We start from the raw sequence: 15,228 nt of genomic DNA, 5'->3' as shown, positions 1-15,228 counted from the left end.
TCTACACTTCAGACTAACCCTATCTTTCTTCTGTCTCGTCAGGTACCTTGTTGATAGCTTTCAAAAAGCATTGGTATAGATGGCACATTGACTCAGTGGATTGGACGGTATACGCTATTCTATCTATGCTTGAGATATTAACAATGTTTTCTCTCCTTTCCTGTACTTTGAACATGTAACAGACACTAGGTAGAGATAGTTAGTGTTGTGTAGGAACATGTCATATCTTGTTCCTTTCTTTGCCTGACTGATGAATAACAGCAACTTATTGCTGCCATTGCAACGATTATAAAACCACTTTGTAACCGCTATCGACCGATGAACTAACTATAAGCAGTTCTAATGACTATCCTTCCTTGATAACTGCTCAAGATTTATGTATTCACAATGCATTTTGACAGCGGAAGGTGCGAAAAACCAGCGCAACATCTGCAGCAGTACGAACATTTTTGGAGAGAAAAACTAATCTACATCGCCTTCATTTAAACAACATATTTCTGTTCCCAGTAATACATTATCGCCATGCTGCTAACCATGTATCGTTCGTGGTATACACAGTCGTCTCGAGTGTCCATTATTAAATTACTAAAATTAGAGCCATATCCAGTACTGCGTGTATATATATAATCTAATTCCTACATCTTAAGCTCTGCATCAAGTGCAACTAATTTATCAAATGCATTTCATCATGCTTCAGAAAACGTACTATAATAAGCATTCCCTATTCAAAACCATTGACAATCATTTTTAGGACAGGCCTCGTGAGCCCATGAAACAAAAGTTATATATTCTTTGAAAAAAAAAAAGGGCCAAACAAGGCCACGAAACAAGCAAAAGTTAAAAAGAAAAAAAAAAGCGAGGCAAAAACCATCATGGCCAACAGACCACAACATGAAAGTAATACAATAAAAAAAATATGGCTAAGCAAGGCCAATGTTAGAAAGTTGAAAAAAAAAGCGTGTCAAAGGGAAAGCTAGCGAGTGAAAAAAAGAACAAGATGGTGAAATGAATATACAAAAAGTTTAAAGTGTATCAAAAAAACATAAGTCTTTCGATAGTGAATCTAATGAGGTAATGCCGACAGCGAGATAGTGTCTATGTATAGTGTCCAACGCTTCTGGTACTCTTTCTTGCATTCCTTTTCTTTCGATATAATCTTGAACTTTCCGAATAATCGCTCGTCTTCTACGAAACCATTTGCCGTCTGAATCACTTTTTCGCCATGCAGTTTTGTACACTTCTTCCATTCTAATCACAGACATGCCGCCATTCCAACCGTCAAACCATTCAGTCCATAATTGTGGGATTGTTTGGACGTTTGTGCGGTTCATGGATGGATATATGGGCTGTTGTTGTTGGGGGCGATGATGATGGTGATGAGTTGGTGCTGATGCTGCTGACGATGATGATGACGATGTTGGTGCTGGTGCTGCTGACGACGACGACGAAGATGATGATGGCGCTGGTGCTGCTGATGGCAGTGCCACAGTTGCTGTCATGGTGGATGGGAGGGAGGAGGACGAGGACGGGAGCGAAACCGAGCCCCAACCTTCCTGCTGCTGTTGTTGTTGCTGATCTTGTTGTTGTTGCTGCTGCTGACCTGCCAAGTTGAGCGTGACGCTCAAGGACACTTGTCCGCTGGCGATGCGGTCCCAATGCTGTACAATATCTCCTATACGACTCATGTTTGGTGCAAGCTGCGCAAGTGCTTCCAGAGTGGGTATGGCGTTAGAGAAAGATTGTACGATGCGATTGGTGTCTTGTTGCTGAGCAGCGATTTGTTGTTGTATTTGTTGTTGCAAGATGGCAAGTCTATTTTCAATGATCGGCACGGCACGTTGAAGTAACAGATCAGTGGGCTCTTCGTTGTTTTCAAGTGCATGATTCAAGTTACTATTTTAAAAGGATAATTAGTATATAAACGAAAGACTGTAGTCCACCAGCACATACCGTTCAAATTCAAGATACAAAGGATCACGGAACAAAGGATCTTGCCACAAATGATGACCTGGACAGCGCTTTTTCATCAAAACCGAATCTTGCAAAAATACAACACGCAACTGCACAAGAAGACGCAAAAACGAATCAGCCGCGCACGAGTCCTCCACTTGTTTGGCATCCAGCAACGCCCGCCACCGATCGACTTCAGGAAAAACCTTCTTGCAAAGCTCAAGGGGTGGTGTAACAGCAGCACGAGGTAAGTAGAATTGGCCAGCCTCTCTAGTGAATCCTGCCATGGTCCGCAAGATATCACGAGGCAAATTGGTTAGATAACTGGTCGATAAAGCAGAATTATTCCAACGACCTAATCGCCGGATAGACTCTTCGCTCGTTCCAGATATCTCTGCCATGCGTGCTGACGAACCCCTCATAGCGTGAGTGACCGCTTTACTGTGAATGCCGACTGACTTGAATGCTTCTAAAATACACTCGCGATGACGATCATACGTAATGGACTGCGTGTTGCGATCTCTGCCTCTGATGAGCTTGATGTCGAACCAATCTCGATTGCTTTGGAAACAAGGGAATGCCTCACCAGCAACGTGCCACCGATGAAAGAGATAAAAGGAAAGCATCATCAAAGGACAGATAACAACATTGGCGTTACGCATCGCAGCAGCAAACTCCACACGGCCCTCTTGGTTTGTTTTTCCTTGCTTAAGCACCATCACCAACGCATGACATTCAGTGACACCCTCGCGCTCAAGAAGTAACGTTTGTAGATCGGCAAGTTCCATCATACGAACGCTTTCGCCCCGTAGAAGTCCATAGTGTTGCAGAAGAAAAGCAGTGCAGTTTCGCAGTCCTTGTTGCTTGTTGGTGGCCAGAAAATGATCTACAATACGCTCCATCTCAGCTGATGTCGAATAACCATCTGCTGTCGTACGCATGCCTCTGTCTTCGTAGTTTTGTCGACTAAGCTCCTTTTCCACACGTTTCAAATGATCAACCAGTGCATGAACAAGCGGGCCACGCGGATGCGGACGATTGAAGCAAGGATCTGTTTCGGCTTGTTCAAAATGGAGATCGACAATGGAAGTAATGTATTGTTTAACGGTAGCAAGCTTGACTTTGGGGGCGGGGGCATCAGGCGCAACAGGTTGCTCAACGGTATAACCCGGAGCATCGCGTACAGGTAGAGCAGCAGATGATGACGACGACGATGATGGCAAGATGGTGGTGACGGGCGAGAGAACAGCAGCAGACGACGATGATGGCATGACGGCGGTGGCGGGCGAGAGAACAGCAGCAGACGAGGATGATGGCATGACGGCGGTGGCGGGCGAGAGAACAGCAGCAGACGAGGATGATGGCATGACGGCGGTGGCGGGCGAGAGAACAGCAGCAGACGAGGATGATGGCATGACGGCGGTGGCGGGCGAGAGAACAGCAGCAGACGAGGATGATGGCATGACGGCGGTGGCGGGCGAGAGAACAGCAGCAGACGAGGATGATGGCATGATGGCGGTGGCGGGCGAGAGAACAACAGCAGCAGGCGAGGATGATGGCATGGTGGTGGTGGTGGTACGCATGGCAGGAGCGGGTGACGAGGCGGGCGACAGCACAGAATTCTCTGGCTCTTTTCTCTTTCTTCCAGGTTTACGCTTCTCTCTGAAGACGACCTAAAAAGAACACAATTGTAAGACATGCGTACATATATAGATTGCGAACAGATATGTGGCTAACCTCTTCCACAAGAAAAAGATGAAGCTTTCTGTCGTCGATCAACTGGTTAGTGTGATCATTTGGACAGCGTCTTCGGCACCACTCGAGAAATTCTTCCTGCCTGGGAGAATACGATCTAACTGTATTCTGCGGACGGCTTCCTCGTGCTTGTTCGTATGTAGCTCGAGCAGCAGATTCAGCAGCTGCTTGATACTCCATTTGCGAGCTCATGAAAGAAGTATACTGTGGTAGAGGGGGAGGGACAGGGAGAGAAAGAGGACGTGGTGAGGCACCATTACTCGCCACCACACGGCCCGGGCGATTAGCCAAACGGGCGGTGCTTCTCCTAGCGGGAGTAACAGTGCTACCACGACCTCTGCTCATGTTGTTAAGATAGTGAACGATTTATTGAGGAATGGAAATGAGATGAAGGAAACGGAATCTGACAGATGTGCCTGACAAAAGAAAAGTGGCGAAGCTTCGAAAATTCTTTTTTTTTTCCTGGATATCAAGATTGGGTCCCCGCCATGCTGTGGACCTGAGTCCGGACCCGCACTAAACACAAAATGATATTGCCAAAATATGATCCACCCATTCCTTTGGTTGAATATATATTTAAGTTTAGGGTAGTAATTGCTACTACTTATCATGTAAGCTCTTTGGAAATTCCAGTAAATCAGCAAATTATTTTGACGGTTGTCATGGAAGCAAAATCGACTACATACAAAATGAGCATATGATAAGATCATTATGATACTACGTAGGCGAAGAGTCTCTTTATACAGTAGAAAGGGCCAAAATTACTACGGTAACTTAAACAATGATAATACTTCGCTTTCTGTAATGGCATCTTTTATCGCTGATGATAAGCTACACCACAGTGTTTGTCTTGTTGAACTATGATAGCGCCACCATTAAAAGTGATCTTGTAAAGTCCCCTTGGTAATATTCACAAATTAAATTTGTACTAGCGGTCCTTCCTCGCTTCGCTCCACGTCATTCAACGGAAACGCGTCTTGACCCCAGGTTGGGGGGCAGGCTTCCCCAAACCACCCTGTGGAGCGAGGTTACATCAGTGTTTTGGCATTAGATGCTTATTGTCTGTTTTCAAAAAATAAAAGCAAGATCATTGTGCAGTGAGAAGTAGTCTATCATAGGAAATTACCAACAGTTTGATACTTAACTACTGTATTAATAGGCGCATTGCATCGTCAAGAAGACGTCGCCGTGCAGATTCCTGCTCTGGATAAAAAAGAAAGATAAAAAAAACCAAAGGCGACGAACATGACTTTTTTGTTGCATTATAACATGTTAGGAGTACTCTATACTACGTGATTTCCATTACAAACAGAACAGATACGACGGAGTGAGAAGTGTATAATGTTGATTTGTGTCAAAAATAAATCCTTTTTTACTCTAATTCTTCTTTCAAAGAACTATATAGAGCGTTTCCCTCTTATATTTGTAACACTATTTACAGAACCAAGGTCATTCTCTTATTTTAGTTGCTGGCAGCCTTAGTAGCGGCCTTCAATGCCTGGTCAAAATCCCACTTGATATCATCGATATGTCTAGTTGAAAACATCGTCAATATCGTCATAAATTGACCCTCTCTCCCTCCCCTTCGCTCCTGCTGAAAAACTTACTCAATACCAACGGAAACACGAATCATGTCCTTGGTGACACCGCTGGCTTCTTGTTCCTCGTCAGTCAACTGTTGATGGGTAGTCAAAGCAGGAGCAATAATTAAAGTCTTCGCGTCACCGACATTTGCCAAATGCGAGGCCAACTTGACGTTCTCTATGAATGCCTGAAAGAGTTCATACGTTATTAGTTTCAGGATTATCATATTCACTCTGCAATAAGCACAAATTGTGCCGAGTCCCTCGCCCAACAGCGTTTCCTCGCCCTATTTCCATGTATTTACCTTGAGCGAACCTTTAGCACCAAAACTTAATACACCACCAAAGCCGTGCTTGAGATACTTTTGTGCAGTCTTGTGGGATGGATGTTCTTCCAAGCCAAGGTAATTAACCCAGTTGACATCATCCCGGCTCTTCAGCCAACGAGCGAGTTCCAAAGCATTGTCAACATGGCGCTGGACACGCAGCGACAAGGTTTCGAGACCTTGCAACAACAAGAAGGAGCCGAAAGGATTCAAGCAGGCGCCAATGTCACGAAGCGACTCGGTTTTCAAACGGAAAGTGAATGACAAGGGGCCAAAGGTTTCCCAGAAACGCATACCATGGTAACCCTCGGAAGGTTCAGTGAAATCAGGAAACTTGCCGTTGTTCCAGGGAAATTTACCAGAATCGATAACTTTTCCGAGGAGAAGGCAAAACATGCGTTGTTTAGTTTTTTTTTATGGTCATGGGTAAGTATATTCTGAATGTCAATAACATACCAACACCGCCAATCGTAGTACCGTGGCTACAACAGAGATAGAATCATGCATGATAAGGTAAGTTTCACAGTGCGTGTGAAAAAATTACATTCATTTCTAAGCATTTACCCTCCAATCCACTTGGTGGCCGAGTGAACGACAATGTCAGCGCCATGTTCGATGGGTTTAACAAGATAACCTCCAGCCCCAAAAGTGCTATATTAAATGTCATTCCAACAGTATACATATCTGGTCAGCATCTAAAAATAATCCATCTCATCTTGATACGGATTAGCAGGATCCAAGATGCTGAAAAGCCATACGTACTTGTCAACAATGAGAGGGATGCCGGCATCATGAGCAACCTTGGCAAGAGCCTCGAAATCAGGCACAGAGTAAGCAGGGTTGCCGATGCTCTCGACATAGACAGCCTTGGTATTCTCATCGATCTTCTTCTTGAATTCTTCGGGATCCAAGCTGTTGACAAACTTGACTTTGATGCCGAGACGGGGGAAAACGACCTTGAACTGGTTGTAGGTGCCGCCATACAAGTTGGATGCAGCAACAACATTGTCACCCGACTTGGCCAAAGTTGCCAGGGTCAAAAACTGGGCAGCCTGACCAGATGACACAAGGGTGGCGGCAGCTCCCTTTTCCAGAGCAGCAATGCGCTTTTCAGCAACATCGTTGGTAGGATTCATGATTCTAGACCGCGCACCGTCCTTGAGTATACATTATCATTTTACCGTCCCTCAGCTCCTTGTCCCCGTTTCGTATATAGACACACATGCCGTTGTCTTTTTTTCTCAGGTTACATACCTGGAGTAGATGTTTCCAGATTCCTTCAAGGCGAACAAGTTGGCACCGTGATCGGTGCTGTTGAAAGTGTATGAAGAAGTGGCATAGATGGGGACAGCGCGCGAGTTGGTGGCCTTATCAGGTTCCTGGCCGGCATGAAGCTGAAGAGTGTCAAAGTGTAAAGTAAGGTCGTCAAGAGTCATTTTTGCTTTCTTTGTGAGATGGAACGGAAAAGAGGAGTACCCGCTTGAGGATTGACAGCAGGCTTTTAAATGAGTATGAATGCAAACTCAGTCAACACAATTCACACGAGTGATGGCGTACTCGGATGCTCACGTCTTTTTCGTGCCACATAATCAGTTTCAATTTTATGTCACCTTGCTGTCGCGTAGATTGTTATGCACACAACCTGCATCATCTTCCTCTCACACCATCAGATCTAAACTTTGTCACGAGACTTTTCTATAAACGTTTGTACGACCTTTATCCCTCCGACCACTCGCTCTTTCCCGCATTCTTTTCGTGATGGTGACATGGTTGATCGATCTTGGTTAGGGCTCATATAAAAGATATCGTAAAAGACTCTGCGTTTCAATAGAAACATAAACAGTCGAGGAGGATGATGGAACCATTATGGATTTCCTGTGTTTCATAATAGCGCACTGCATCAGAAGAGATATGCAGCTGCGACCAAATTTAGGTTGGCGCAACTCCATTCTCGGCCTGTCCTTCTTTACTTCTTCAAATAAAGTTTCGTAATATGCCTTTTGGCCAGGTAACATATACTATGATCCTTACTTGTAGAGCACTCAATTCAAGCACGCACAGTTTTAAGAGATTACGTGTAAAGCAAAACGTCCATTGAATCTGACGAGATCGTGTATACAAGATTATTGTAGGTCCACCGGGATCTGGCAAAACAACATATTGTTGGGGTGCTTACCAATACTTGACAGCGATCGGCAGGTAATTCAGCAAATCAAACCCGTATTACTTTGACTTGATCGTAATTTTACTTTTTGCTATGCTCAACAGAAAAGTTGCAATCGTGAATCTCGATCCAGCAAATGACACTATACCTTATCCTTGTCAAGTCAACATTGCCGATTTGATTACGTTGGACGACACCATGCGCGAATTAAGCTTAGGTCCTAATGGCGGTATCATGTTTTGTCTAGAGTACCTATTAGAAAATCTCGATTGGCTTACCGAAAAACTTGAGAGCCTTCAAGGTAATACATACTTACTTTACACGCGGGAGTGGTAATTCGCAGTTGTTGTGTCTTGTGTTGTTGCTTTAGAGAGACCATGATTGCCAAACTTACATTTTTCTTAAAATATTCTGTTAAGATCATTATATCTTGTTTGACTTTCCTGGCCAGGTTGAACTATTTACGCATCACAACGCGGTTAAAAAGATTCTAGACAAGTTGGAAAAACTGAATTATCGGGTGTGTATAGTAAAAAAGGGAGGGATGAAAGCGTGTTACTCTGTTCAAGTACATATGCAGAGCTTATACTCAACGTTTACATATGCAGCTTGTTGCTGTGCATTTAGTGGATGCACATTATTGTACCGATCCAGCCAAGTACATTTCGGTTTTGTTACTGTCACTCAAGACCATGATCCAACTCGAGTTACCACACGTCAATGTTCTCTCAAAAATTGATTTAATTGAATCCTATGGCAAACTGCGTACGTACAAGCGAGCGAATAGTAGAAAAATATATGTGATTCGGTTTAACTAAACTAATTTCTCATGTAGGATTCAACTTGGATTTCTATACTGATGTGATGGACCTTTCGTATCTTCTTGATTCTTTGAACGAGGACGCGTTTGGATCAAAGTTCAAAAAGCTCAATGCCGCACTAGTTGATCTCATCGAAGACTTTTCGTTGGTTGGCTTTTACACGCTGTGCGTGGAAGACAAGGATTCGATGACCAAACTACAGCAGGTGATTGACAAGGCAGGCGGATTTGTGTTTGGTGGTTTAACAGAAGGAAACGGATCTATCATGCTGTCAGCCATGAAATCTGGATATCATGAAGATGTGCGGGACATTCAAGAACGATGGATGGAAGAGCCGGATGTGGATGATAATATGTGAAAGTACACACCGTGTGGTATATATAAAGGAGACCATTACCGGTCTTGTAAATATCTTATGAGCAGAAGAAAAAAAACGGTTGTATCCTCTTGTTCTGTACTGTAAATATTGATCATTGAAGAAAAATTCGAACTCTAGCCATCTGCACCAGCTTGGCGTTTGACCTTGAATAAGCATAACATCTACCCGGCCTTCCTTACTGGGACGTTTCCGCTACCGTACTCGCAGTAGTTTTTATATATACGTAGACGTATAATCATCCTTTTGAGCACCCGGCTGTGTGTAGGCCTATTGGGCTAGTAATAATACAGAATGAGTATTTAAGTTGCCTCAAAAGATACCGCAATGAGCAGCAGGTGTTGGTAAAATTGGCGAAAAGTGATGAGCAACCTCAAATGGAGCATATGCACTACAGTATGTACATACCGTTTTCAAGCAGGTGCAGTTCTGCTATCACATACGTTCCTTTGCTTTACACTAATAATGCATTAAAAATGTGATCTTCAACAAACGACGAATTCGATATTATCGATCAATTACTTATAGAATACAGAACGGTGACGATGATAATGAAAAGAATAATTTACTGGATATGAAAACCATACAGTATCATGTATTGAACGACAGGAATAATCTTTACAGCAAGAATGCATTTAATAAAACAGACAAATGAAAAAAGCAACTTAAAGCTATTTATCATACTGTATAAGGACACACGATATGATCATGGCGATCGCAATGACCATACTGTATATCGTGTAATCAAGAGAAGCAAAAAACTTAAGTATATCCGCAGTATCATACATGTTTCGAGTTTTTATGATATCGAGCACAATGTTTATATACAATTGTCTGTTTGCATTAGATCAAAAAACTTGATGGTACGGCGTAGCATAGCACAACTGACTACTTATAGTAAACTATTTTATCTACTATTACAGAAATATGTACTGGTTGTCTCTTTCTTCTGAACGTTTGCATCAAAATATATCTGTCGTTGTAAAGCTTTATGTCATTATTTACAGTGGTTCATGTGGAAAGAATGAGAGACTCTAGTACTTACATGATATATGGCGAAGTACATTTTGGCATTTTTTCAAGCATAAGAAGTAAATGTTAGTAAAAGAATTATACGCAGTTAGTATCTTATAATGACACATATATCAGGTTTTCTTTTGCTTTATAGAATGGGATGACGATGACGGGTGGATTATTTAGCGAAGCCATCTCAAGTGTTTGAAGCTGGTCGTGAGTAGTACAGTATAGGATGATGATGATTCTATCGTCTGCGCTGTTGCTGCTGTTGCTGCTGTTGGTTCCTTTGACAATGCGAACCACATGACTACCTTGCATAATATCCTGAGCGTCGTAAGCCGTGGACAATGTTCCATAAATCGAGCGAAAATAGTTTGCGTGGATAGGCAGGGGCGAATTCACGACCGCGTCTCCGTCACCATATTATTAGACGAGGTATCCAACTTGGTTGTTGGGAAAATATATTATTCCCTGCTGTTCCATTCGTTTTAAAGACGAGATTTTGAGTTTTTTCTTTGAGAGGACGATTGATTTGTTGATATCGGCAATTAAGGCGAACTATGAGCAGAGTCTGCTCCCTCACACACAGGGGACAGAACAAAGTACCGCCGACTAATAAATCAAAATTCTGACTGGGCTAATCGTAAACTCGCATCGTTATTGGCTCAATCATCTTCATCCCGACCGAAGCTTCTCTCTCTCGCTCTTCTCGCTCTTTCTCCCAAAACAAAGCACACTATGACGAAGCGTATATAAATAAACTGAAGCATATTCATCGTTATTGATCAATTGAATCCTGGAAAAGCATCTGGTAAAGATCGACTACCAATGGTTGGGGCTGCCTGGTAATGGGCTATAAAAACATACATGTGTTCTGACATCTCTGTAGCCTTCGCAATCCTTAATCCTAGATTTAGACGTTAACAACTTGTCATCAGTTTTTTCCGAGGCATAACTTGATGCTATTGAGCCAGGCTTTTGGGGATCCGTTGCTCCTGTCTCTATCTCCAGAAATTACTAGTACATATTCTCGACGATGTTGCAAAGCTGGTAAGAATAAAAGGAAATAATAGCAGCAATTGCGGTGGCAGGTGCTCAGTAAGAAAAAGCTTTTACCCGGGCTTTATTTTCATATTTTAATTTTTTCATTTCTTCTTCTTTTTCCCTCAAAATATTATCATTTTTACTTTTTATCTCTTCTATTTGTTCTTTCAATAAATTATTAATTTTTTTAAAATCATCTATCAAATTTTTATTATCAATTTTAATATTAGAAATAACATCTTCTAAATTTTCTATTTTTTCCTTATATTCTATATGAACATCTTTTGTTATATTATCATATATTTCTTGTTGTTCACTATCTTTTTCCATATTTTCCTTCTCCAAATCATTAATTTTTATAGAAAAAATTTTTATTTATTGTTGTAATTAAACATTTTTACTTAATATTTCTTTATATTCATTTGTATCTACTATATTAATTTTTTTAACATCTTTTTCTTTATTTTCAATTTCTGATTTTAATATTATTAATTCATTATTTTTTTCTTCGAGCTCAGATTTAACCTTAAAAAAATTATGAGAATAAGATCTAAAATTTAATGCTTCTTCTTTATAAAAATTCTTTTCATCTATCAACTTTTTATTTCTTTCATCTAATGAAAAAAAATCATTTTCTAATTGTTTTTTATCTTTTAATAAATTATCATATTTATAGTTTAATTCCTTATTATTATTATATAAATTACAATATATTTCTGAGTCTCTACATTGATGATCATCAATTTTTTGTTCTAATTCTCCATTTTTTTCTAATAAACTTAAATAAATATCATTTTTAATAAGATCATCATCTGTATAATCTTCTATTTGTTTAAAACTACAATTAATATTATTAATTTTTAATCTACCAAGTTAAGTAAATTTATTATACAATTACCAATGAACGCTAAATGTCCAGGATCAACCTATTCAGAGTAGACAAACTTGGGGTAAGTGTAGTCAGGTATATTTAACCTTCTAGATAAGCTCAATGATAATCTTTTTGACATATTGTGAATATCATCATTTTCATGATAAGATATATGTTTAAAATGTCTAAAATTAGGATCGTATCTTATTCTATTTAAGTCTGCCATGATTTTATTTTTTAAGATAACCAAAATTCAATTTTATCCATTTTCTTTTTTATTTATCTCATTGTAAACTTTATTATTTAATACATTAACCAATTCTTCAAAAGATTTTTTTTCTAAAGGATTTTGTTTTATTGGTTCAAATGTTTTTGTAGTTTTTTTCATCGAATTAGGTAGAGTATAAAATTTTTCTTCTTTATTATTATTTTTTTTTATGTCTTTTTTAAAAATGACATTATTATTAATACTATTTATTTTTTCATCTAAATATTGTAACCATTTATTCCATTTTTCTTCATTTCTCAATTTATTTAAATCAGAAATATTAAAATCTATTAATTTTAATTTATTTAATTTATTAATATATTTATTATATATTTCATAACATTTTTTTACTCTTAATCTCCATCTTTCTCTATTACTTTTATTAACATCAGTACCTCTTGTTTTCAATTTATATATAGCTGCATCGTTTAATGCATCAAATTCAAAATTATTTTCTTTTTCAGATTTATTAAATTAATAAACAATTCCATGGAAGCTTCAGTTCTTGTTTCATTATTATTATAATCAAAAACATTCACTCTACATCCATAATTTTCTTCATCATCTTTATTGTCATTTTTAGAAAAGACTTTTTTTTTGTTTTCGCTCTATTAATTATTGTGGTTTGACATTTTGTTTTTTTACTATGTATTAGACCACGCCATTTCAAAATGTTGTTTCATTGCTGTGTATGTTCGTTTATACTTTTTTTCTTCGTTTTCTCTCAAGTACGCTGGTTCACTCTACGTTGCGACCCTGAAGGACGAGTCTATTGAATTAGTTTGTCCGAGTGACGCTGGTTCACTCCACGTTGCGACCCTGAAGGACGAGTCTATTTAATTAGTTTGTCCGAGTGACGCTGGTTCACTCCACGTTGCGACCCTGAAGGACGAGTCTATTGAATTAGTTTGTCTGAGTGACGCTGGTTCACTCCACGTTGCGATTTTGATGGACAGTTTATTGAATTAGCTTGTCCGTGTAGCTGATTCCCTCCATATTGTGTGAAAAATAAGATACCAACATTTTTCTTTCCGTATATCAAATAGGCTTATACATGGATCGTACTCGTAGATAGCGTCAAGGATTAGAAGAAGATCACATGTTTTTCTGGCGGAAATAAATCGAGAAAACTTTATGCATCCGTTATGAGAGGCTATGGTGGCCCAATGGGTTGCAGAAATGATGGAATAAGTGGGAGTAGGAACAAGTATTTTTTAAGGCGTACTCAATATATACAATGCATTCGATACCGCTGTCGGCTTTCTATTTCTTCGCACTTGGGAGGATATCTTTTGGTATTAGGAGGTATATAGGTGGCAGGTTTTTTCGTATGGGGTTGAGTGGTTTTTAGTTTGGGCTTGGGTAACATGAATGAGGTTGGTCAAAATAATTTTTCCACAAATGTAGACAGTGTATTAGTGATTCATAGAAAATAGATTTAGTACTTACTCCAGAGTCCGTGGCTTCCGCGCTGAGTAAAAGCACTGTCCTCTTGGCCCCAAGATACAATCGTAGTGGAATTTTCGACTAATTCCTATCATTTTCTAATGCTATAATATTGTTCTCTGGTTCCTCCTGTTCTTCTTGATCTTCTTGAAGTTGCACTTGTTGAGGGAGCTCTCCACCTGGTGGTAGGAATGCCTCTGGTCGAAAGTCTGGATGTCCATCATTATTCATATAGGCTATACCTATGCTTCTTATGTTCAATGCCGCATTTTTATCCCGGTCTACAATCTAGATGAGAAAACAAAACTCTTTTAGCATATAATTAGGCAGAATCCTTCGTGGGTTTAAAGGGTGAAAACATACCACAACCTCTGGATAAAGCTCTGGGTGGTTATGACAAGCTTTAATCTTCCACATCACCCCAATCTATTATGGTATTCCATGCCAATTTAGTACAGCAGAACACAACTACTGATTATATACCTTATTAGTAGAAATTTGCCTTTACCTGGCATTGGTAGGCGTGCCTGTATACAGTCACTTGCCGGATTCAGCAAATGGCCATCCTGGTCTCGACAGTACTTTATTTTCCTTCCTCTCTTTGGAATGAAGCCGCCTTGAGGTCCTTAAACCCAGTACGTTGCACGTTCTCTTGTTTTTCTGCATGGATACACAGGTAAAAATGATCCTGTAAGTCGTTATAAATGGGCTTCTTCTTAAAGTGGGAATTATGTATAGCATTCAGATTTTATATTATTACGTACCTGTGTCCGCAAACCTCCCCGTCATACGGAATACTTGTTAGCCGTTGCTGACACCCTGCGTGAACTTGAGAAGTGTTGTACTCGTCCGTCAGTATCAGCAGCATGTGTGAAGCCAAATTTTTTATTAGTCCCTAAAATATACGTTACTCATATGTGTATGTACAGTATCCAACTTTGACGACTTCCTATGATAGACTACTTCTCACTGCACAATGAACTTGCTTTTGTTACGTATTAGAGAGCTGCACACACTGTGCTATCTTTATATTTGCCACGGCATGGCCATCCTCCTCCATCCCAAGCTAGATCCAGCTATACTTACATTTGTATTGTCGTTTTACAGAAAAGATATAGACAGAGAGAGGTGGGGTCTAACCAATCCAAGTCCAAACAAATCACCGCAGAGTCATCTTCTGATAGAAAAAAGACATTTATAAGCAGCTGCGTACACGGCATAATAAACTTTTTGACATGTCATGGCAGACATCTTCCTGTTTTTCAGGCACACGAAGACAAACACAAGCACCAAAACCCTTTCCAGCTTTACTTACTGCTACGACAAACTTGGGTTGAAAGGAGAGAGTCTTGAGTTAGAGAGAGGAAAAGCAAGAAGGGCACGACCAATTCTGAAAAAAGAATAAGAGTAAATTTTGAGAGACTGCCATACTGCACACGTCATGGTCAGGAATCCTTTCCCGTCACGCTGCTGTACACACTGCACACCTTTGGCACGTCATCCCCAACACCCAGGCCATCCTATTCACCGATCATACCAATGTTCAAGTCCCTTTTTGCTAATACTTACTATCTGTTATTTGCACCGGACACGATTAACCCTGCCAG

The 15,228-nt window shown here is 40.1% G+C and overlaps 2 protein-coding genes across 2 annotated transcripts; one reads left to right on the top strand and one right to left on the bottom strand.

Moving 5' to 3' along the window:
- Positions 1-4,738: 4,738 nt before the first annotated feature.
- Positions 4,739-7,082, bottom strand: BDB00DRAFT_839068 (Cys/Met metabolism PLP-dependent enzyme-domain-containing protein). Its single transcript, XM_053124677.1, has 7 exons — positions 6,869-7,082; positions 6,377-6,754; positions 6,179-6,265; positions 6,071-6,096; positions 5,594-5,985; positions 5,313-5,476; positions 4,739-5,237 (listed from the first exon to the last, which is right to left on the bottom strand). Exons 1-7 carry the CDS (start codon positions 7,048-7,050, stop codon positions 5,168-5,170), a joined length of 1,299 nt encoding a protein of 432 aa, XP_052976395.1. The 5' UTR covers positions 7,051-7,082; the 3' UTR covers positions 4,739-5,167.
- A 525-nt stretch (positions 7,083-7,607) lies between these two features.
- BDB00DRAFT_884247 (GPN-loop GTPase) lies at positions 7,608-8,957 on the top strand (the record flags this gene model as incomplete). Its single annotated transcript, XM_053128314.1, has 6 exons — positions 7,608-7,622; positions 7,737-7,813; positions 7,883-8,079; positions 8,198-8,298; positions 8,387-8,543; positions 8,614-8,957. The coding sequence occupies 6 exons, from the start codon at positions 7,608-7,610 to the stop codon at positions 8,955-8,957; spliced, it is 891 nt and encodes a 296-aa protein (XP_052976394.1).
- Between the last annotated feature and the right edge of the window lie 6,271 nt (positions 8,958-15,228).

The sequence above is a fragment of the Zychaea mexicana genome (genome assembly GCF_025766255.1).
Source record: "Zychaea mexicana strain RSA 1403 chromosome Unknown BDB00scaffold_75, whole genome shotgun sequence".
Taxonomy (NCBI): domain Eukaryota; kingdom Fungi; phylum Mucoromycota; class Mucoromycetes; order Mucorales; family Lichtheimiaceae; genus Zychaea; species Zychaea mexicana.
Note: the sequence above shows the minus strand (reverse complement) of the source record. Positions and strands in the feature narration are given on the sequence as shown.

What these genes read in the sequence shown, in the direction of transcription:
- BDB00DRAFT_839068 (XM_053124677.1), bottom strand. Translation starts at nt 7,050, where the DNA reads ATGACTCTTGACGACCTTACTTTACACTTTGACACTCTTCAGCTTCAT. An exon ending in ATCCCTCTCATTGTTGACAA is followed by an intron (nt 6,266 to 6,376) that starts GTACGTATGGCT and finishes CATTTAATATAG; the next exon opens with CACTTTTGGGGCTGGAGGTT. An exon ending in TACTACGATTGGCGGTGTTG is followed by an intron (nt 5,986 to 6,070) that starts GTATGTTATTGA and finishes TCCTCGGAAAAG; the next exon opens with TTATCGATTCTGGTAAATTT.